Consider the following 22,125-nt stretch of genomic DNA (forward strand, 5'->3'; position numbering starts at 1 on the left):
TCTTTCTGTTATTTCTTATTTGCTTGGAACAACAGAAAACAAGACTGCTTTATGATAACACTTTAGATATGAGGATAATATTTCCATATTCTCCTTTCAGGCTAAATATCTGGTTTTATCAAATAACCAGATCGTTTTTCAGATTCTTTAGTATTTTAGTGGTTCTCCTTAGATAAATGCTAGTTTATTCATAGCACTCTAAAAATCTGGATCTTTAAATTTGAAATTTTCTATTCTAGGATTCTTAGATCTAAGCTTTACGGAGTACAGCGGCAGTATTAGCTCTTATAACCGGTACATATGCTTAGATGATAGATGATATAGTACCTTTCTAATTTAAAATATCAATGAAGATTGAACAAATTGTTTTTATAACTTTATAGTCTTGAAAATAAGGTAATACTCTATGGTAATGTTTTTGCATAAGTTGATGAGGTATAATCTAAACTGAGTCATGTTAATAAACTTGTTCTTTAAATGCTCATTTTAGTAAAATTTTTAGGACTCTAAAATATTTGTTCTGAAGAGTTGTTATCATAACCAACAGGACTTTGAATTTAAGAGAAATTAAGTTACTAGTAATAATACAGACAAAAATATTTATCCATCCAAGAAGTGCCAGTAAATTGTTTTGTGTAGAAATAGAGAGCCATTTTTTTAAACGGTGTATATTGTATTCTCTGCATTAAATGCTTAGTTAGTGTTCCTCTGAATCTAAATAAAAGCAAATAAAAAGTAAATAGAAGGACTTTTAACAGACATATGCCTGGCTTATTTTTCATGTTAACATTACAACTTAAATTCAGTATTAATGTATTGAGTCAGTATTTACATGACATTCTGGTCCAGTATATTAAAACTGAACATTGGCAGAGGAGTTTTTGTAACATAAAATTATTTTTTTCTCCTTGACAAAAGAAAAAAAAACTACATGGTATTAAATGAGTTAGAGGACAATGTGTGGTCTTTACCTGCGTCCCAGCATTAAATTTTAAATGTAAACTACAAGAAAAAATTTTAAATTTGCACAGCATTATATTTATTTCTTTATTAGTGTTACTTTATAGCATTTAAGTACACCTTTTAGATTCACTAATGTGTATGTAACAGTCTTGTACTGTCTGAGCTGTTCTTAAATCTTTGTGGGAAACACAAAATTGTATAGATACAATTTTAAAATTATATATATATTGCTTGCTCTGTACTATATGATAGGTTGTTTTAATCTGGAATGATATATAAGTCATAGTCCATATGCCGAATTAAGTAAAAAGCTAGTGAAAAGGTTTTAGAAAAGCCAATGTCTGTCAAAATAAGATTCTACTAGAGTGGTGTTAACTTTGCTCTGTCCTTCTGCATTGTGAACTTTCAGCTTTATTTGGCAGTATCCTAGGGGTGGATTTATGAAGTGCAAAGCTGAACCAGCCTTAAAAAGATTAATGTGTAAAACCAGAAGGCCATCAATAATTTATGAGAAGTATAAGTGCTAAGAAGACTAAGTACATGAAACATTTAGCTGGATATTTCTGACCCTGTAGATTTAGTACATAGGAAGCCATATAATAAACATATGGTTTCTTCATGAGTACTTGGAATTAGGATAGAAAATTTATATAGCTGGAATGTTTAATGGCACCCTCAGGTTAAGCTGTCCTAATATGTTGTTGCAATAAAGATATTCTTGCTACTAGGACCAGATTATGATCATTTATAGCACGTATGTCACCCTAAACATTTGAGTGACATTTCCAAGATTCGCTTTTTACTTTTCATGGTTACATTTCAGATCAGTATCTCTCTCTGTGGTCCTGTCTTGCTCCACCCCCAACTATCCCATATTGACATAACTATGTTTATAGCTTTTATCAGATTCTTCTAAAGTTTTCCTAATCTGGTAGCTTTCTCTTACTAATCTCTCTCTGCTGTGGGGCATTGTGTATTTAATCCTCTGAAGGCAGTCTAATTCTCCTTATACCTTGATTCTTGAGAAGTACCTTTTTCCTGTACCCTTTGTGCAAATATTATGTTTTAGAAGAGACTTTTTTTGTGTGTGTGATACTGACAATTACAATTGCATGTAGTTGTTGAGACTTAACCACTATTGGATGAATCTAGAGTATCCAGAGAAATAATTGGTAAATCATTGCAAGAAATTTGAGAATGCTGGTGAGTGAATGAAATAGCTATCTACCTATCTATTTAACATGTCTTTCATGTTAAATATCTATCTATCTATTTAACATGTCTTTCATGTTAAACTATCTATGCATCTTATAAAAAAAAAAAGTTTTGTGAGAATTTCAAACTCAAGAATTAAGGATATATTTCTCAGTATTTATAGAGATTAGTCAAACATATATTCAAATGAGAAGAGATTAAAAATAACACATGTAGTTACCTCCCTCTTGAATAATAAAACCTGTAAGATTAAGGATTGATTGATATCTCCAAAATTAAGGATAGGAAAATGAGCCTACCCTTGAATGAGGAGATTTGGCTATGACTATTGGAGCCTGTAACAGTTGGCTCTTTTTGACACTTAGTGGATGAGTTAAGGGTAAGACAGCTATTCCTGAACTAGGAATCACTAAGAATTAGCTTTCCATACTGCTACTTATTAATGGAACTAATCTGTGTTTTTTGCAGTTATGTATGTATCCAGAAAGGAACATTATTAAATGCAAGTGGCTTTATGAATATTTTCAAGTAATGAAATGAAGCATGCAAATAAGAATAAAAATATTCAAACCCACTATGAAAATTCTATAATACAAGTAAGGGAGAAACATTATAAATTAATTCCTGACAACCTTATGGCTTACGTGAGATTACAACAGTATATTTAATTATTAAAACCATTTGTAAAAGATATTAGAAATAGAATGCTAGTTCATTGAGATTAAAGAAAGTTTTAAGATAAACTTTTACAAAGGAAAACAATGCAAAAAAGATTTTTTTTTTTAAAGTGAGATAAAGGTTCATGGTCATATAATTAAAATAATTTAGAATTAAAATTAAGACTTGGTAAATTATCAAGCTATATTTTACTAATGTGTTTAATGCTTTTTTTGTATTTCCATGGTTCATACACAAAAAAGACAATACCTTATGTCATTTAAAATCTCCCAATATGTTTTTAAAAATAGAAATTTCTTAGTTTTTGGAAAGAATGAAGTAAAACTAAAACATCATATAAATAACTGAATCAAAGAAGAGGTTAAATGTTAATTATGAAATATCTGCGAAAGCAACACCCAGAAATTAATTCACAGCTTGAATACTTTAGCTTTTAAAAAACCTTCATTAAAAGTGAAGAAAAACACAGGAGTAATGCAATTAGCAATATATTAGAAAATGTTGAAAATACTTCTTAAAACTAATTTCATTTCAAAAATGGAAAAGATAGAAATGAAAATGGCTCTATATGACAAGTGACAGAAGAAAAATTAAAAATCATAAGTGAATACTATGTATACTTGCATGATATTTTTCAAAACCTGAAATGCCCCAGGTGACACAAGTGTAACCTTACCAGATCAGTTAACTGAGGAAAGGAATGTTGAGATGTTTTGTTTAGTTTTCTTATGATTCCACTAAAAGGTCTCTGGGTCATGATGGATTTATCGGTTATTTTGGAGCCAAAAAACAAAAAATATGTGTATATGGGGAGGTAGTTCTCCATCTAACTTTGTAAGGCAAATAGGACCCTATTGGAAAATCCAATGACAGCCTCTCACCCTGCTTAAGACCCAGATTAGATATTCACACTGAGGAGCCATTGGATGTTTAGAAGAAGAAAAAATTGACCTCATAATTGTCTTTGGGAATATTATTGTTAGAAGTAAATAGTTCTTAAACTTTTTGGTCTTGGAGAACCCTTTTACAGTTTTAAGAATAGCTGAGTGCAGTTTTGTTATTGGCTAAATCTATTGATAGATGCTATATTAGAAATTAAAACTAAGAAATTAAAAGTATATTTATTAAATGACAAATAGTAAATTGATGATAGTTGATATTTTTATGAAAATAACTTTAAAAAAATTTAGTGAGAAGTGTGAGATCGTTTTACATTTTTTCAGACACTTCAATTGACAGCTAGATTTTTATACCTTCTTTCATACCTGGTTTTTATTCAGTCTGTTTTGAAGGATATGAAGAAAACCTAGCCTCACACATACATGTAGTTGTGAAAGAGAGGTGTTATTTTAATAGCCTTTTCAGATAATTGTGAATATTCTTTTTGATAATACACCATGACTATACAAGTAGTAGTTTTTTAAAGGTTATTCTAATGTGGAATCTGAAAGCATGATTCATAGCATCATGCATTGGTTGCTGGGGAAGTACTGGTTCAGTGAGTTAAACAGGTATTCCAAATATGTTGATATCATACAACACCGAAAAATCATATGCATTATCACTACTAACTCCTTTAGAAAGGGCTTGGAAAGTAGTCAAGCTCTCGATATACAAATTTTCCAAAATGCTGTGTTTTGAAAGCTCTAATTTTATTTATTTTTCTTGAAGGATAAGCTCACTTCATTTTCTAGAAAATATTTCCCAAATAGCTGTCCAAATAGCTTTCGTTTGTCATTCTTTCAAGGAAAAATAGTATTCTATGAGAAAAGCAACTAATTCAGTTTACAACTCAGTCATACAGTGCTTTAAGACAACCATGACACTGAAGTATACAGAAGAGTTTTATACACATTTCCCATTTGGTCATATAGAATATTTAAAAGATAAGTATGCAAGGGTTGAAATTTTTAAAAATTAAGAATTTCTACTGCCTAATCAAGGACATAGTTGAAACTGGCATGTTTTTTTTTTAACTGCAAAAACATAGTGGTACAAAATAACAGCCACTACTAGTGTAACCTTAGCACTACTTTGATTTGTGCTAAGGTTACCAGAAGACTCTGTTTACAGTTCAGTGATTTTTAGCAACTTTACCAAGTGGTACAGCAATCACCATAAATCAGTTTTTTAACATTTTCATCCACCCAGTAAGAACCCTTGTGCCTATGGTACTATTTTTTGTAAATAACAGAAATAGCCTGTTAACAAAATGTGGAAAAGAAAACTACTTGGTAGTATTACAACTTTCAATTTCCGCCCAAATACTGTGCTTACTGTTTTCACTTGCCATAGGGTCAGGTTGCCATCATAGTTTCTTCCTCATTAGTAATGTCTTCATGGCTCATTTTGATTTTTTTCTTGATTCTTTATTCATATGAGAGAGCACCCAGTTGGCTTAACAGATCATTGTTTCATTCATTTACCTGGATTGCATATTCTTTAAGTAGAAGAGCCACATGGTATATTATTTGCATTGATATGTCTACAATCAGTATGTTTTTCAGTGGTCTCTGACAGTAGTAGAAATTAATGGAGAAAGATATTCTTCCTGTTTTTAATTTCTAATAGCACAGTAATACAATTTAATGTGATTCATAGACTGTATGTTAAATTGATAGTTTATATAGATTGCGATATCAGGGTTTTTAAAATATAAAAGTACTTTGGAGATAATTTATATAGCTGTCCTTGAAGTGAAAGTGTAGATGCAACTGCAGGTGATAGTCTCTTACATCATATATATTACTATTTCTGCTGTAATTTATTCTGAATCTAAAATGGAGATGATTTACACATTTGAAAAATGTTGAACTTTTAAATGTAACATAATATATAAGATACAGTATCATGTATAAGTGTTCGTAGGCTATTAGGGATGAGGTTTTGCCACCAAATGTAGATGTTATTAGGGACAAGAATGCATTCGTAATACAATACTCTAGTTATTTCTCCAGTTTAAAAAAAAAAATTCAAAAGTTCGGTTAGCACAGAGCGTTTGTTTTCTAAATAAAAATAACATAAATTTCCTAAGAAATTTCAAGTTTTACTATTAAGAGTCAACTAGATAGTGTTCAGAATTTATCCTGGTTGACCTTTTTGCATTTGTTTTTCCTGTATTTTCTAATTGTTCCTGATCTTTTTCATGCATTTATTTTACCTGCTTTAGCTTAGGATGACCTATAAGGTCCCCACCTAAAAATCCACCCTCTGAAGTTCTACTAAGTGTTCTCCATTTTTTGTTCTTTTAGCTTGCATTTCTAGAAGTGCCTTTGTCTTCTTTTTTTTAGTACTTATTCAAAATCTTCCTGGTTTTCAAGGTCCAGCCCAGGTTTACTTTCTTCATGAAGTCCTGTATATTGTGTCTACCGTATATTTGGTATTTTATTGTGTAAAGCCTTTAAAATAAACAAAAAACTTACAATTGCCTTATCTTTCCAACTAGATTATAAGTGTATTTGAGGGCAGGATTTTTATTCTTTATATTCTTGTAATAGCCTGCACATAATAGATACTTAAAAATTTTATATTTTGGGGCATATTTTGTCTTATTCTTTGGTTACTAAATGTTCTAACTTGGAATTAGAAAACTTGGTAGAAAAACTTTATAAAATTGCACATTTGGAGCAGGATTATGCTAGAGCAAAAATAAACTAAAACATTTCTACTGACCTATTATGAAATTATACTTTAGAATACTATAAATACTGAGGCTCTTATTTAAAGGAGAAAAATAATAAAGGTAGATTTCAAAAAATAGGGGTGGTATTTCCTCTGTTCTTACATAGTTTATAACCCAAACAAATAACAGGAGGTAGTATGAGAACATATTTAGCTAAGTACAGATGTATTGTACACACTAGTTGTAACAGCTGTCAGTGATACCTGGAGAAGTTAGAAGAGTCCAGGGAGGATGAAAAGTAATCTGCCCTTGAATTTCAATTGACAGAGAAGAAAGGAAATGATAAGAAAGAGAAGTAGAACAAAAGTACGCAATGGTCATGTGTAGGCTGTAAACCACATCTGTGGTTTTGCTTGTATTTGAACTAAATATATAATTACTGTTCCCTACAGGAATGTGAACTAAGATAATTTCACAGGAATCACCTATGAGCCCCACTTCCCTCCTCTATGTATCGATCTATATAAAACATACATACATACATACATACATATATACACACATACACACATACATACATAGGAAGGATCGCTTTTACCCTAGAAGGTCGAGAGTCCCTGTTATGTTTGGAAGTCAGGAGCCATGGTAATGCTGTAACACAGGGGTCTGCAGTCTGTGGACCGTGAGCTAATCAGTGTGCCCTACTGCCTTTTTTCTTATGGCCTAAGATGTAAGAATGGCTTTTACATTTGAAATGGTTGGAAAAATGAAAATAATGCTTTGTGACTTGTGGAAATTAAATGAAATTAAAGTTTTAATGTCCATAAATTTTTATTGGAACACAGCTATGCTCATTGTACTACATACAGTAGTCCCCCCTTTCCCATGGGGGATATATTTAAAGACCCCCAGTGAATAGCTGAAACCATGGATAGTATTGAACCCTATATATACTGTGTTTTTTTCTTATGTATACACTGATGATGAAGTTTAATTTATAAATTAGGTACAGTAAGAGATTAATAAAATAATTATAACAATATATATAATGTACGTGAATGGCTTTGGGACCATTTTTAACCCCAAATAAAGGTTACTTATTACACAAGCCCTGCAGTACCACACCAATGGAGATCTGATCACTGAGATGGCTACTAAGTGACTAATAGGTACATAGAAAATGCAGTGCGTATATGCTAGAGGAAGGGATGATTCGTTTCCCAGGTGAGATGGCACAGGACAGCTTGAAATTTCATCACTACTTAGAACAGCATACAATTTAAAACTTACGAATTGATTATTTCTGGAATTTTCATTTAATATTTTCGGACTGTGGTTTACTACTGTGCAAAGCGAAATCACGCATAAGGGGGAACTACTGTATGTTCTTTGGCTACTTTTGAACTGTATGGCAGAGTTGAGTTGTTGTGACAGAGATCATACATTGTTGCACCCTCCTTGCCTCACACTGTGTACTCTATGCACTATGAATCCCAGTGATGCTGCAGTTAACCCTGGACGGGTGTTCAAGGGCTATGTATCAACATACTGCAACATTTTACCTCTTTTATTACCAGTGCATATTCATCATGTCAAATCAAGAAAAGTGGACTTCAAATTTACTTTTAAGGCACTGCGGAGTGGGGTTTATTTTGTATCAAATTGGAAAGCAAAGCATTGAATTTACACTATAGATGCTAGGGCAAGGGTCCCCACCCTCCGTACTGGTACAGGTCTGTGGCCTTTTAGGAACCAGGACACACAGCAGTAAGTCAGCGGCAGGCAAGCCAGCAAAGCTTCATCTGTATTTGCAGCCTCTCCCCAGCGCTAGCATCACCTCCTCAGCTCTACTTCAGATCAGTAGTCCATTAGATTCTCATAGAGCACCAGTCCCTGGTGCCATAAAGGTTGGGGACCACTGTGTTAGGGTAACCACATTACCAAACTGTAAGTACTCATTACAGTATTCCCACTGACAGCAAAGCAACTGTCAGAAAAATTAGGACATTTAAAACAATATCTCATCATAACAGAGTTTCCTCAGAAATTAACGAAAATGAGGTTTCAACCAAAGTTGAGTATCTGAGCAGCTCTTGTTAGCCAAGTAAGGAAAGCCATTTACCATTGATGATTCTATTAAATCGTGTTTGTTTGCCGTAGCCAAAGAAATATGTCTAAGAAAAATAAACTTGTTTAAAACTATTAGCCTTTCACTGAGAACAGTTACTCAGGTTTAACGATATTGGGGGCAATGTCATTACTGAATTTAAGAAGAACACATGATTTTTAGTGGTTTTCCTTGGCTCTTAATGAGTCCGACAGATGTTATCAGTGTGGCTTAGTTGTTGATTTGAGGAATCAGTACTGGATTTGAAGTGACTGAAGAATATGCCTCTATGAATAGTCTGTGTGGAACAGCTATAGGTGAAAATATTTTCAGAGTTGAAAAAACACTAATTTAGTACAGTCTGAAGTGGAATCTGCTAAGACATGCTAAAACTTTTAGTGGTAAATATGTTGGGGAGAAAAGTCTCAGTTGACATATTTACAAAGCTCTTAAAAATGTGAGGTCGTCAAAGCTTATGGTTACTGATTGCATTATTCATCACCAGGTACTTTGTGTAAAGTTTTTGAATCTGTGGTGTATTAATTAACAATTAGTGTCAACAGTGAATTTATTTGCTCTTGTGGACTTATCAGTCCATGAATTTTTGTCAGAAATAGAAATAGAATATCTTGAAAAAAAACTCCACAGCAGTTGGATGGCTTAGCAGTGACAAAATTTTGTTATGACTTTTTTGAGCTTGAGGTGAGAATGAAATTTTTCCGAACAAGAAAAATCCCTCAACCACTATTATTGGGCCCCGAATGGCTCTGGAAATTAACTTTTGCTATAGACTAGATAATGTTTCTTTATCAATTCAGCCTAAAATTACAAAGTGAAACAGTACTCATATGCAAAACTTACACTGCAGTAGTCATTTTGATGACGACTAACATAGTGTGAATCACAAGTAATGTCCAGAGAGAATGAGACCATCATTCCCATCCAAGTTTGCAGCATATATGTTTTTGAGCTCAGATTACAGTTCCAGAAAGTTTGAGACCTCATTGTAATTACAACAGCAATTTCCATATTTCAAAATTAATTTAACTGTGCAGTTGAATTGGAAGTGATTCATCTGCAATGTAATAATATGCTAAAAGGCAATATCAAAAGAAGAATTTAACAGGATTATATAAATGCTTTCCCAGTGACACATATGCTAAATTAAAATCATATGCTTGTCAATCGATATCGGTATTTGGTGGTACCAATCAATGTGTACGATAAACGTTTTTAAAGATTAAATATGTAAAATCTCATTACATATCATCATTAATAGGTAAACATTTGCCATAAATTTTAATGATAGAGGTCTCTAACTTTTGAACCCAGTTATCTCCAATAAGGAAAATAAGGACTACAGCCATGCCACCCTGAACAAGCCCGATCCCGTCTGATCTCGGAAGCTACGCAGTGTTGGACCTGGTTAGTACTTGGGTGGGAGACCACCTAGGAAGACCAGGTGCTGTAGGCATTAAAAAAAAATAAATAATAAGGAAATTTTATTTTCTCATTAGTGGACATGTATAACAAATTTTTATACTCAGCTATTATAATTTTGAGTTTGTCAATAAAATATTTTGGAAATTTGTTTCCTTTTTATAAAAGTGCATAATATTCTCTTGGCCTGCAAACCCTAGAATGTTCATTATCAGGCTTTTACATAAATTTTGCCAACCCCTGCCATATACTCACAGAAAGGGAGAGGTGGTTTCCCAAAGAAATCATTCTCCAGAGAAATAATGAAGATACACGTGGTTCAATGATATAAAGTGAAGATAAGTAAACATAAATGTTTAACATTATATACAATAAATTAAATTTTTAGCTTATATGGATAAATTTATAAATGAGTTCCATAAATGCCTGCTAAAATTACCTACATCAAAACGGATATTAGGAAAAAGTCATGCTTTCTTGAGATTGTACATGAGATATGTGGCAAGAGGGTATAGAAACAAATAATGGTTCTGAACAAATATTACAGTTTAAAAGTTTCTGCCTAAATTTCAGGCTTAATTTTTTAGGTAATGAAAATTTTAGCTGATCTATTTAATCTATTCCTAGAAATTGTTTTATTCTTGAATGACTTTGATTCTTTTTATACCTTGCCTTGTTTAAAGGGGATTTCAGTGGGACTAGGTATTAAGTTATTGTCAGAGTCTAGGGTTCTCTAAAGAATTCAAACAATTTATCGGGAACCTACAATATAATAAAATACAAAGATGTGTTAATACAGTCTGGGACCACTTGGAAGATAAGGTATCTGAGCTGGACCTTGGAAGATGGCTAGAACTTAGGCTTCAGAGGTTTGTGTTTAGGAGAGCAATCCATGTGGAGTGAGCTGTGAAGAAAGCAGGAAGTAGTGTGGTGGGAGATGGAGCCGGATGGATACTTTGCAGCTTGAATATTTAGCTAAGAGAAATGGACTTTATTGACAAATATTGCCAAGCTTGGCATAGATTCTGGCACTCTGAGGTACTTATTGGATAAAAATTGGAGACTTATTTAAGGGAACTTGAGCAGGAGAAATACAAGATAAATACCAAGTGATAGGGTGGCCAGCTGCAGATCATCAGAATAGCAAGATTTGCTGAATATTAGCCAAGGCCCAGTTGATGTTTGTCTGACATCTAGTCCTTCCTTTCTAATTCTCAGCACTACCAATTTAACCAAAACTCTGTAATACTTTAATAGTTTCTTTCTCTCTATAGTTTCCAATCTTTCACTTCCTGAATTCTTTAATTTGTGTAAGTGCCTGGTTTTCTAAGTGATTTGCACATAGGTTTTCACACATTTGTTCTCATAGTGAAGGACTGAAAGTCATACATAGTTTAGCAGTCTTTTGGAACAGACCGATAGTGTGTATAAGGGTCTTTCAAAATCCTATTACTAAACAATGATAATAGGAATTATTTACCTCTTTAGTGAACTTCAAGTTGGGGAATACCAGCTGGCGTACTTCTGTTTCTTTGTTTCCTTGGAGTAGATGGCCCTTAGAATATTCATTCTTGAGTATTTGCAAAATCTTAGGTTACTGAAACAGTGCAATCTAATGGGTTCTTCAAGTGTTTTCTTTAAATCACATGTGATTGTAGGTCTAGAAAAACTGGGCAAGTTATTAATATTAAATAGCCTTTATATTTTTACCTTAGGTATCTTAATGCAATTCAGACAATGTGTCCACATATCCTTCGCTATTTGACTACAGCAGTCATAACAAACAAAGATGTTCGAAAACGCCGACAGGTGCTAAAAGATCTGGTCAAAGTCATTCAACAGGTAAAAACTAAAATCTGTACTGATTTTTAAAACATGCCTGAACTTTAGGTTTAACCACTTTTTCTTTAAAATGTTTACATATAGAAGGAAAGTGTACATGAAGAGAGAAGAGACCAAATGCCCCAAATGAGCATTTACTGTCTTTATAGATATGTTAGAGATGAAGTACGAATGAGTTATAGATATGTTAGAGATGAGGTATGAATGAGTACTGCTCTCTGCTAGGTGGATCCCTAATATACATTGTATATTAGTGTCTCTTACTGCAAAGAGTGAAGGAGATCTGAAGCTTACAATTGTTTGTTGGGAGGTCACTTCCTACATAATTGCAGAGTAGTGACTTTTAAATAGAATACAATAGTTGTGCAAAAGCTGCAGCCCTACCTTTAGTGAGTTTTTCAGCAATAACTAAAGATTAGAAAAAGAACCTAAATATTTATTCGATGTAAGAATAAATGAAATTCAAAAAGACAATTTTATTCAGGAGGGTATGAATACCCTTCTACTTGGGGAAGTTCATCACTATTTATTAACTAAAGGATACTTTTAGCAATAGAGGAATCTGAAAGCTTTTGTAATGGTTTTAGGATGAATATTTAGAGAACTCGGTCTGGAAGGCATTAAAAGCTTAAGGTGTGGCCTGGAATCAGGATACAAGCAATTGCTTTGAGAAGATAATAGTAGGTAATTTGCTAGAAATTAATGGTAAGGGAAGATAAAATAGGAAGATTGGGATATTCTAGGGGCAGTCTATTAAACAATGTTGAATTAGATCCAATTTGACCTTTGACTTAATTTTACAGGAGTCTTACACATATAAAGACCCAATTACAGAGTTTGTTGAATGTTTATATGTCAACTTTGACTTTGATGGGGCTCAGAAGAAGCTGAGGGAATGCGAATCTGTGAGTATGAATATTTACCTATAAATTAATATTTTTAAATTTTTGTATATTGTAAGACTTAATCCTGTAATCTTTTTTATTAATTACATCAAATATATGATAATAGTAAAGTGACATAATGTTTAGAAATGTGTAGAGGTGAAGACATTTTTAATGTTGCCATGTATATCCCTTTTGTTAGGACAGTTTGTTAAACCTTTGGAAGTATTATAAATTCATACATACACTCATAATTCTGTGTCTTATCTTGAATGAGTAAATATGTGAACTATTTCATATCTATGGGCAAGGTTGTTTGGAACTGCATATCACAACTGTGATTCTCAATTTGTTTTAAGTGGGCCTATTTTTTAGAATTTTTCACATGATTATATTTAATGTTTGCTATAAACTAGTCAAGCTAAAAGTGTGATTTTTATAACTATAATGTTTTCTGTTGGTTGGTAGAAACTAAAGTATCTTCAGAGCAACTGAAAGAGATTTATGTGGTTTTTTAATAAGTTAGTATGTAATTTTTCAGAAATTAAATAAGAATTTACCTGTTAAGTGCATTACCAAATCTACAAGTTACTAATTGCCAATTTCATTTTTGAACCCAAATGTTAGCACAAAAATAGGCCAAGTTTGTTGAAAGACCAAGATCTTACTTCTCTAAGAAAAAGCAAGTTATATAAACATACCCTCAGAGGTGATTTTTAAACATTGGACAAAGTCTAAAGTTAGAACCCAGTGTGATAATATGTATTCATGTAGTCATTATCAGTATTATTAAATGTCATATGGCATTATTAAATATTGGTGTACATTTTTTATGCTAAGTATGTAGGCCCTAGTAAAGCAGAGGGGCACTTGGTTGCTATTCTCAAAGTTAAAATATCCTGTCTTAATTATGATATTGTCTGTGGAGTAGGAGCCACCCTTTGAATTTTTATCTTTTGTAGATTTTCAAGCCTACTTACTATCACGGAACTATACATCTCGTTAATCCATTCATAACTATTCTTAAATAGCTGGAAAAGATATGCTATCTACAGAGCATTTCTTTAGGATAATGGACCTGATAGAGAGCTCTGTTGTCCCAAGGTTGCTCACTTCATAAGTGGATCAAGGAAGCATTGTGGTTCTTTAGGTCTTTTCTTGTAGTATTCGTTTACTTATTTAATTTATTAGAGGCTCGAACATAGTGTTCTATAAAGTGCTGTGGTATATAGTGTGATATTAGATGAGAAAATTCTAGTGAATGGAACAGTGAGTAAGACATACAGAAAGTTTTTGAGTCAGATTTTTTAAAATTGCTTGTCAGTGCCATTAATTTTTTCTTTTATATTTTACGCACATAGGTGCTTGTGAATGACTTCTTCTTGGTGGCTTGTCTTGAGGATTTCATTGAAAATGCTCGTCTCTTCATATTTGAGACTTTTTGTCGCATCCACCAGTGTATCAGCATTAAGTAAGAACATCTTGATTTGACTTATATTTTCTACTTTTATATTCTTGAAGATTTCCACTTATTTTAACATTACATTTAATAAGATTCCAGTTCATTGGATTTTATTTCACTTTGCTTTAGAAGAAAAGGAAACAGTCTAATAGAGATTTATTTAAAATTCTGACTTATGTTTGAATTCTGGGATACTGCAGAATCAAAAGTATCTTCTTTAGTTTCTGTGAATGGCACAGCATGATTTTTGAAAATGATAACTTCAAGGCAATATTATGATTGTCAATTACTTTTTTAAACAATACTATTATACCATTAGGTAGGAAGAAAAGAGAAGTATCCAGTTTTAGAATCGTTTTCAACAGGAGTTCAAATAAGGATTTAGCCCTTAGTAAATCGGAAAACACTGTTGAAAGACCACATTTGGTAATCATTTCAGTAAATTGAGTTTGTTTTATTTGATTATATATTTGAATTCTCATATAGTAAACTCCTATGACATCCTAAAATGTTGAAACGTGGAAAAATTATGGTGAATTTTAGTTGAAATTTTCTCTGTTGTGTGAGAAAAGTATTGGGGAAAAAATGTGAAACTTACATAACCTATTAGAAACTAGTTTTATGTATTAGAATTTGAAAAATAGCCAGTGCCGTTTGACCATAGATGAAGTCAAACAGTAAATGCTCCATAAATACTTGAAAACTTACCACTTTAATGTTTGCCTCTTAGGAATTGTGTGTAGACCAAAGTTTTTCTTTTGTGCCATTTGTTTTTGTTAAGGCATCCATACTTGCTTGCCTAATTTTAGTGGGTTGTCATTGAAGTGGTTATTCAGAGCTAGAAGTATAGTATGATCTTGGGGCTTTTCCTATGGGATTTGAAGCCTTGACTTCAGTTTTATTAGTACTTTACTATAACTAGTGGACTTATAATTTAAAAAGTCTGATTCTCTTAAAGAATACATGAAAATTACTAACATGTTGTTGATTGTGAAATAAAGATACAGGTGTAGCATATGTGGGACTCTGGTGGACAATAAATAGATAACTGAATTCTAGCTTTTTTTTTTTAAGACTTATAAATTGGGCTTGTGAAAGAGGGATGCTAATATTTGGTTTCTCTTGTGGAATTTTCCTCATTTCTAATTAGAATCTGCTGTTTGTGATTTTTTTATTTTTTTTGAAAGCCGACTCCTTTTTATATCTTTAGCACCTAGTATACTAACTTCGTACAGTTTAGATGCTCAATAAATACTTGTCGAATGAATGAATTTCTTTCCTTTGTATTAGTGATCTTATATTTTTGTCTATGATAATGTTTTGTCACTTTGGTGTTTGTTTCTGAGTAACCATGAGTAAGAAGGTTTGTTCCAGTTCTAGCTTTTTACTAACTCTGGCACCGTGTATTTATTATTTTCCTTCTTGGGATTCATTTTACTATCCTTACCAGTAAAATAGATTGAGTATTTGTCCTGTCTACTCAAGAGAGATGTGCTGTTCAAATAAGGTAATATAGTGGGACTGCTTCTATAAACTTTTATATGATATCATTACCTAAGAAGTTTTGAACTTACATCAGTGTAGTTTTTTCTTTTTTTCTTTTTACTTTCTTCTTAAATTTATTTTTAATTACAGTTGACACACTATATTATATTAGTTTCAGGGGTACAACATAGTGATTAGGTATTTGTATACCTTATGAAGTGATTACCACAATAAGTCTGGTACCCATCTGGCATCATACATAATTATTACAATATTATTGACTATATTCCCTATGCTGTACTTTACATCCCTGTGACTATTTTATAACTGCCAACTTGTATTTCTTAATCCCTTCACCTTTTTCACCCATCCTCCTAACCCCCTCCCATCTGGTGACCACCAATTTGTTTTTTGTATCTATGAGTCTATTTTATTTGTTCATTTATTTTGTTCTTTAGATTCCACATATAAGTGAGATCATACGATATTTCTCTGTCTGACTTATTTCTCTTAGCGTAATACCCTCTACAGTCATCCATGTGGTTACAGATAGTAAGATTTTCTTTTTTTATGGCTGAGTAATATTTCAGTGTGTATATGTACCACACCTTCTCTATCCATTCATCTGTCAGTGGACATTTAGATTGCTTCCATATCTTAGCTATTGTAAATAATGCTTCAATGAACAAAGGGGAGCATATGTCTTTTTGAATTAGTGTTTTGGATTTTTTTCCGGATAAATACCCAGAAATGGAATTGCTGGATCATACGGTAGTTCTAATTTTAATTTTTTGAGGACCCTCCATCTCCAAAATGTTTTCCATAGTGGCTGTACCAGTTTGCAGTCCTACCAAGAGTACACTAGTGTTTCCTTTTCTCCAACCTCCTCTCCAGCATTTGTTTGTTGACTTATTGATGATAGCTTTTGACAGGTGCCAAGTGATATCTCATTGTGGTTTTAATTTGCATTTCTCTATGATTAGTGATATTGAGAGCATCTTTTCAAATGTCTCTTGGCCATCTATATGTCTTCTTTGAACAGAAATATCTATTTAGGTCCTCTGCCCATTTTTTAATTGGATTGTTTGGAGTTCTTTTGGTCTTAAGTTGTATGAATTCGTTACATATTTTGGATATTAACCCCTTATCTAAGGTAACATTGGCAATAATCTCCCATTCAGTAGGTTGTCTTTTCTAAAGTCCAGAAATCTTTTCTCTCTTCCAGGGATAGTATTTCCTTTTTATTTAGGTTATTTAAACATTTTTGGATATCTATGGAATGTTTTATTAAAAGGATTTTCTTCAAATATTAGAGAAGAATTTTAGAGCTGGAAGAAATCGTAGGGAACTTCTAATCTGACAACACACAGTTATTGAATCATTGACAATAGGACTTTTCAGTAGAATGTTCTGTGGTGATAGAAATGTGAATAACCAGGGTATAGTAGGTAATAGCCATATGTGGCTTTTTGAACCCTTTAAATATGGCTTAGGTTTTAAGTTATAGAACCACGTTTTTTAACTCGTGTGTGTGTGTTGTATGTGTGTAAGAATTATTTTCATTTGCAATATTTTATAAAACATTTTCTCTAGTTTACTTTAAGAATACATTACATAATACATATAGCAAATATGTGTTGATCAACTATGTTATTGGTAAGGCTGTGATCAACAGTATGCTATTAGTAGTTTAGTTTTGGGGGAGTCAAAAGTTATATGCAGATTTTGGACTGTGGGTGGTTGGCACAGCTAACACCCCACATTGTTTAAGGATCAACTGTATATGTGTAAGCAGATCAAATCAGGGCCACTTCACTCTGTTTAGCTTCCCTCCCGGCTGCTAAGGTACCTCTATGGAACCCTAAGACTTCTGGAAACACAGTTTTACAAAACACTGATTCAGTACAATCCTTTTATTTTCTAGCTTCTCGTTTGTACCTGGGAAATTTAAGGCTCAGACATTAAGCTGGTTAAGTCTTGTTTAATGCTGGAGCCTAGGCTGATAGTTCTCTGACATTCATTGTATTGTACCTCACTATAAGTGCTTTATTTTTCATTGTGACAGTAGATATTTTTAGAAATAACATATGTAAACAAATTTTTCATTAGTGTGTCACTTGAGCCAGAGGATAAAAGTAGAAACCATAAGTCAATGTTTTAACTCTGTGTCTCAGAATTTCTATAGAGTTCTGTTTTATAAATAGAGTCCCTGAAGCCACTCCAAGCTTTCTGGATCAGGTTTTCTGAGTATGCTATATGCCGTGATGTGTAATAGGGCTACTGTGCTGTTTGTTAAGGATGGTTATTCCAAAGTACATGCGGGATTGAGAACCACTGCATCAGTTTTTTATGCACATAATTAAAGCTTGCTGGAGTAATGGAGTGAACAGTGATTTGGTATATTATGAATTAAGAATATAGGGGTGAGCAGAAAGTGTAGCTTCATATGAAAAAAGAAATATTCTTCTTAGAGCAGCAATGAAATCTTAGGCTGTAAGTTTAAAGAAGGGGAACATTCTTGAGGGGAGCATTCAGTGAGACTTAGTTCAGGGAGTAAGCTTCTAAATGTTTTTAAAAGGTTAGGAATATGACTGAAAATATTAAGCATGTAAGTTGGGCTTTTATAAATACAGTTAAACATCTTAATTCAGACTCTAAGATAATGATCAATAGAGCTAATGTTTACCTTTAAACAATATGTAGAAAAACTGTTGTTCTCTAATTCAGAGGTTTTTAAACCTAGCTCTACAGAAAAATCATCTGAAAAACTTAAAAACAACAACTTAAACAAAATGAATAGATTTTCTGGCATCACCCATACCTTCTGAATCAGAATCTCTGGTATCAAGGCTTGAGAATCTGCATTTAAACCTTCCTAGGTGATTCTTTTGCAATCAGCCTTGGGGAATCATTGCTCTAAATTAGTGATGTGTAGGCCTAACTGCATGTTAGAATCAAGGGGGAAGCTTTAAAAAGAAATAAGGAAAAATAATGTTGACTGAGCCCATCCCCTAAAAACTAAAACGTTCTCTGGCAGGAAAATCTTGGCATCTGTATTTTTTAAAGCTCCTATAAGTAATTCTGATGCAAATCTTTTTTTTTTTTTTTCTTTTTTCTCTTTTTTGCTTTTTATTTCGAGATGATTAGATTCACAAGCAGTTGTAAGAAATAATAAAGAGATACCCTTTATGCAGTCTCCCCCAATGGTAGCATCTTGCAAAACAATATCACAACTAGGATATTGACATTGATACATTACTGTCAACCTCAAGGATCCCTTGAGTTGCTCTTTTATACCCACTGCCCCTCCCCCACCTCTCCTTAACACCTGGCAACCACTCATCTATTCTCCATTTCTATAATTTTGTCATTTCAAGAATGTGCAAAACCTTTTTAAAATGTAGTGTTCAACTCTCTGAAGAGGATAAATACAATATGTGTTATGATTATGATATAATTAGTTAATAGCAGTATAACTAGTATAGTTGTTCAAAAAAGAAAATATTACAGATGTGAATGAACAACTCTTCTGGCCAGACACTGGGTAGAAAGGAAGGAGCACACCCTAGAAGCTTAAAAGATAGAAGAAACAGATATTAAAGATAGTTACAAATTATGGTGGATGTTTTGAGAAAAATACAGAGTAATTAGAATAACATGGACATAATTTGTATATTGGAGAACCAGAGAAGTAATCTGGATTGAAGGTTCAGTGAACTCTGATAACTCTCTAAATGGACTTTCTTTAAGCCCCAAACAGACTCATTTCCACTGTTTACTAATTATGACAAATTACTCCATTCACTAGTTTATGCTGGCCTATCTCTGCCTCTAATTAAAGTTATTTGATATTCGATCAGCCTTTGCAGAGGGAAGGGGAAGGATTTGTCTCTGGCTTCCTTTCTTTCCCCCAGTGGACATATTTCAAATGCTGAGTAGAATAGTATTATAAAATCCAAGATTGTTTATTAAACAACTCTTTTCATTTGTTATTTGGAACATTCTCTGTTGATAGGTTTCTTGACTAAATGGCTGTAAGCACATGTGATAGTCATATCTTCATAAAAATGCATATTAAGAATGTTTTTATCAGTGTATATACAACCCTATAGATTTGTAGGATAAGTTACGAATCTGTTTACCATAAAATATGCAACACATGTCAAAAAAGATTACTGTGGTGGGATTTAATTTAGTATAGCTGAATAGTTTATCAGATATGGTGTGTGTCTGAAATTTAAAAGCTGTTCTAGAATAATTCTTGGACCAGTTTTCAATTGTAGATAAAAACAAAGTATGGAAGTAATATTTTGAATATGTATGATAAACATGTTGGAGCATACATTAATATAATTCCTCTATAGGGGGTTAGTTTTGGCTTTTCACAAAAGAAGGGATTTGCCAACTGCTCTTGCATTTAAGTTATAAAATGAAGACATTTTTATTCTACTTTGCTTATTTTATTAACATTTAGACCTTAGTATTTTTCTTGAAATACTTATTACCACATAATTTATATTCATAATTATACTTCCTGATATTAGAGAGATAGAAAAGTGCATTTCCAGATGGAGATAAAGTAGTTTCAAAAGCCATTATTAACTTTGTTAACTATAAAGTAATTTACTCTTTCTTTTGACTAATGAGATTATAGAAAATTCAATGAGAATTTTAAGTTTTCACACATAGCAGTTTTCATTTCTCAATTTTCTCTTTTTTTCTCCTAATCTTACAGTTAAACACAGTTTACACTTAGCACTTATTCTTTAATTAGTTGTCATAGCATATCCTTATAAAAGACTGAAGCACTTTGGATATGCTAAATAGTTGGCCACAGTATTCCGTGAAAAGCAGGCCAGAAGTTCCCAGAGCTTTATGCTGTCAATAGTATTTGAAGTACATCGTGTTTATCAAGTAAAACTTGAAAAGCCAGGTTATTTAAAGATGTAATTAATAAGCATGTGAAATGCTAGACCCCAGATATGTTAGGGCTGGGGCTGGGGCTGGGGCTGGGGCTGTGGGAGAGAGACTATTTAAAAGATGAGTCTTTGAAACTCGAATAGAAAATCAACCTAGAATTGGTAAAAAGGTAAAACCCTGTTTCTCTAGATTTAGATTTATATGTCTTATGTTCTTAAGTGGAACCACTGGTCTTAATTACTGCCCAGAAACAAGTAACTTGTGTGCTATTGGTATGAACATGCTTAATGAAATTGTACTGAGGGTGTAATAATTACTTTTACTATGTCTTTTGAAATAATACTTAGGATTCTATGTATTTTTTCCCCTGGAGGGAATGATTTACATAATTATGTAGTCAAAGTTATTCATCTTTTCCTTTATGGTACTGAATTGTTGTATTTCAAAGTTTTTTCTCACAGTAGGTTTATATATTTTTTACCTGTGTTTTCTTCTAAGACTTTTATAGCTTTATTTCTTCTCTGGAAATCCATCTAGGTTTTATTTTGGGAATAGAGAGTAAGGAAGACATCTACTTTTTCCCCCCTAAATAGCTAGGCAACATGATATATTGAAAAACTCTTTTCCCCCACTGTTTTGAAATGCCACCAATATCACATTATGAATTCTCATTTGTATATGGGACTTTTCTGCACTCTTTAATCTATTATAATTGTCTTTTGATTTTTGAGTCAGCACTAGATTGTTTGAAATAAGGTAGATTTGTAGAGTGTTTTAGTATTCAGTGTTTATTTGCCCTGGAATTGATAATCACCACTTTTGTCCTCATTTTTTCTTAATATTTTTATCATTAATTCCACTTCAAACTCTGCCAGTTTATAAATTTCTTCTCAAGATTGTTTTATCAGTTTTATCTTCCTGGAAAAAAATCTAGACTCGTTGATCTCTCTGTCTGATACGTATTTGTCCCCCTCTGTCATTTATTTGTCCTGGGGAGTCCCCTTACCTTAGCTCGTGTCCTGCTATAGAGCTCCAGTTTCCTGGACAATATACCTTTTTTTTTCTTGGTTTACTATCATATTTTGGCAAAGCATATCCTTCAGTAACTTTATAGGGAACGGTGCTTTGGAGGTAAATTTTTTTCACATCTAAAATTGTCTTATTTTACTCTAATACTTCAATAATGTATTGCAAAGCGTGGTTCTCTGGTTTGAAAACTATTCCAGAATTTTGAAGATACTGTTTTATTGCTTTCTTGCTTCCTGTTAGAGAAGTCAGAAGCCATTTTTATCTCTGATCCTTTATATGGGTCCTCTCTAGAAATGTGGAGGAATTTTTTTTTTTTTTTTTAATTTGTCCCATTGCTCTGAAATTTTACAGTGATATGCTGTAGTATAGCTCTATTTTAATTTTTCGTACTGGACTCTTTTAGTTTGGAAACGCATGCTCTCAGTTCTGGGAAGTTTTCTTGAATTAGTTCTGTAATGGTTTCTTCTCTTTTACATTC

At 32.6% G+C, this 22,125-nt stretch overlaps 1 protein-coding gene and 1 pseudogene across 1 annotated transcript in view; both read left to right on the forward strand.

Moving 5' to 3' along the window:
* EIF3E (eukaryotic translation initiation factor 3 subunit E) overlaps positions 1-22,125 on the forward strand; it is a 44,992-nt gene that overhangs the window by 15,622 nt on the left and 7,245 nt on the right. The window contains exons 8-10 of the mRNA XM_006916612.3: positions 11,741-11,867; positions 12,671-12,772; positions 14,113-14,222. Coding sequence (XP_006916674.1) covers positions 11,741-11,867; positions 12,671-12,772; positions 14,113-14,222 — 339 coding nt within the window. The remainder of the gene's footprint in view (positions 1-11,740; positions 11,868-12,670; positions 12,773-14,112; positions 14,223-22,125) is intronic.
* LOC112483724 lies at positions 9,941-10,059 on the forward strand (annotated as a pseudogene).

The sequence above is a fragment of the Pteropus alecto genome, unplaced genomic scaffold (genome assembly GCF_000325575.1).
Source record: "Pteropus alecto unplaced genomic scaffold, ASM32557v1 scaffold164, whole genome shotgun sequence".
Lineage (NCBI taxonomy): Eukaryota > Metazoa > Chordata > Mammalia > Chiroptera > Pteropodidae > Pteropus > Pteropus alecto.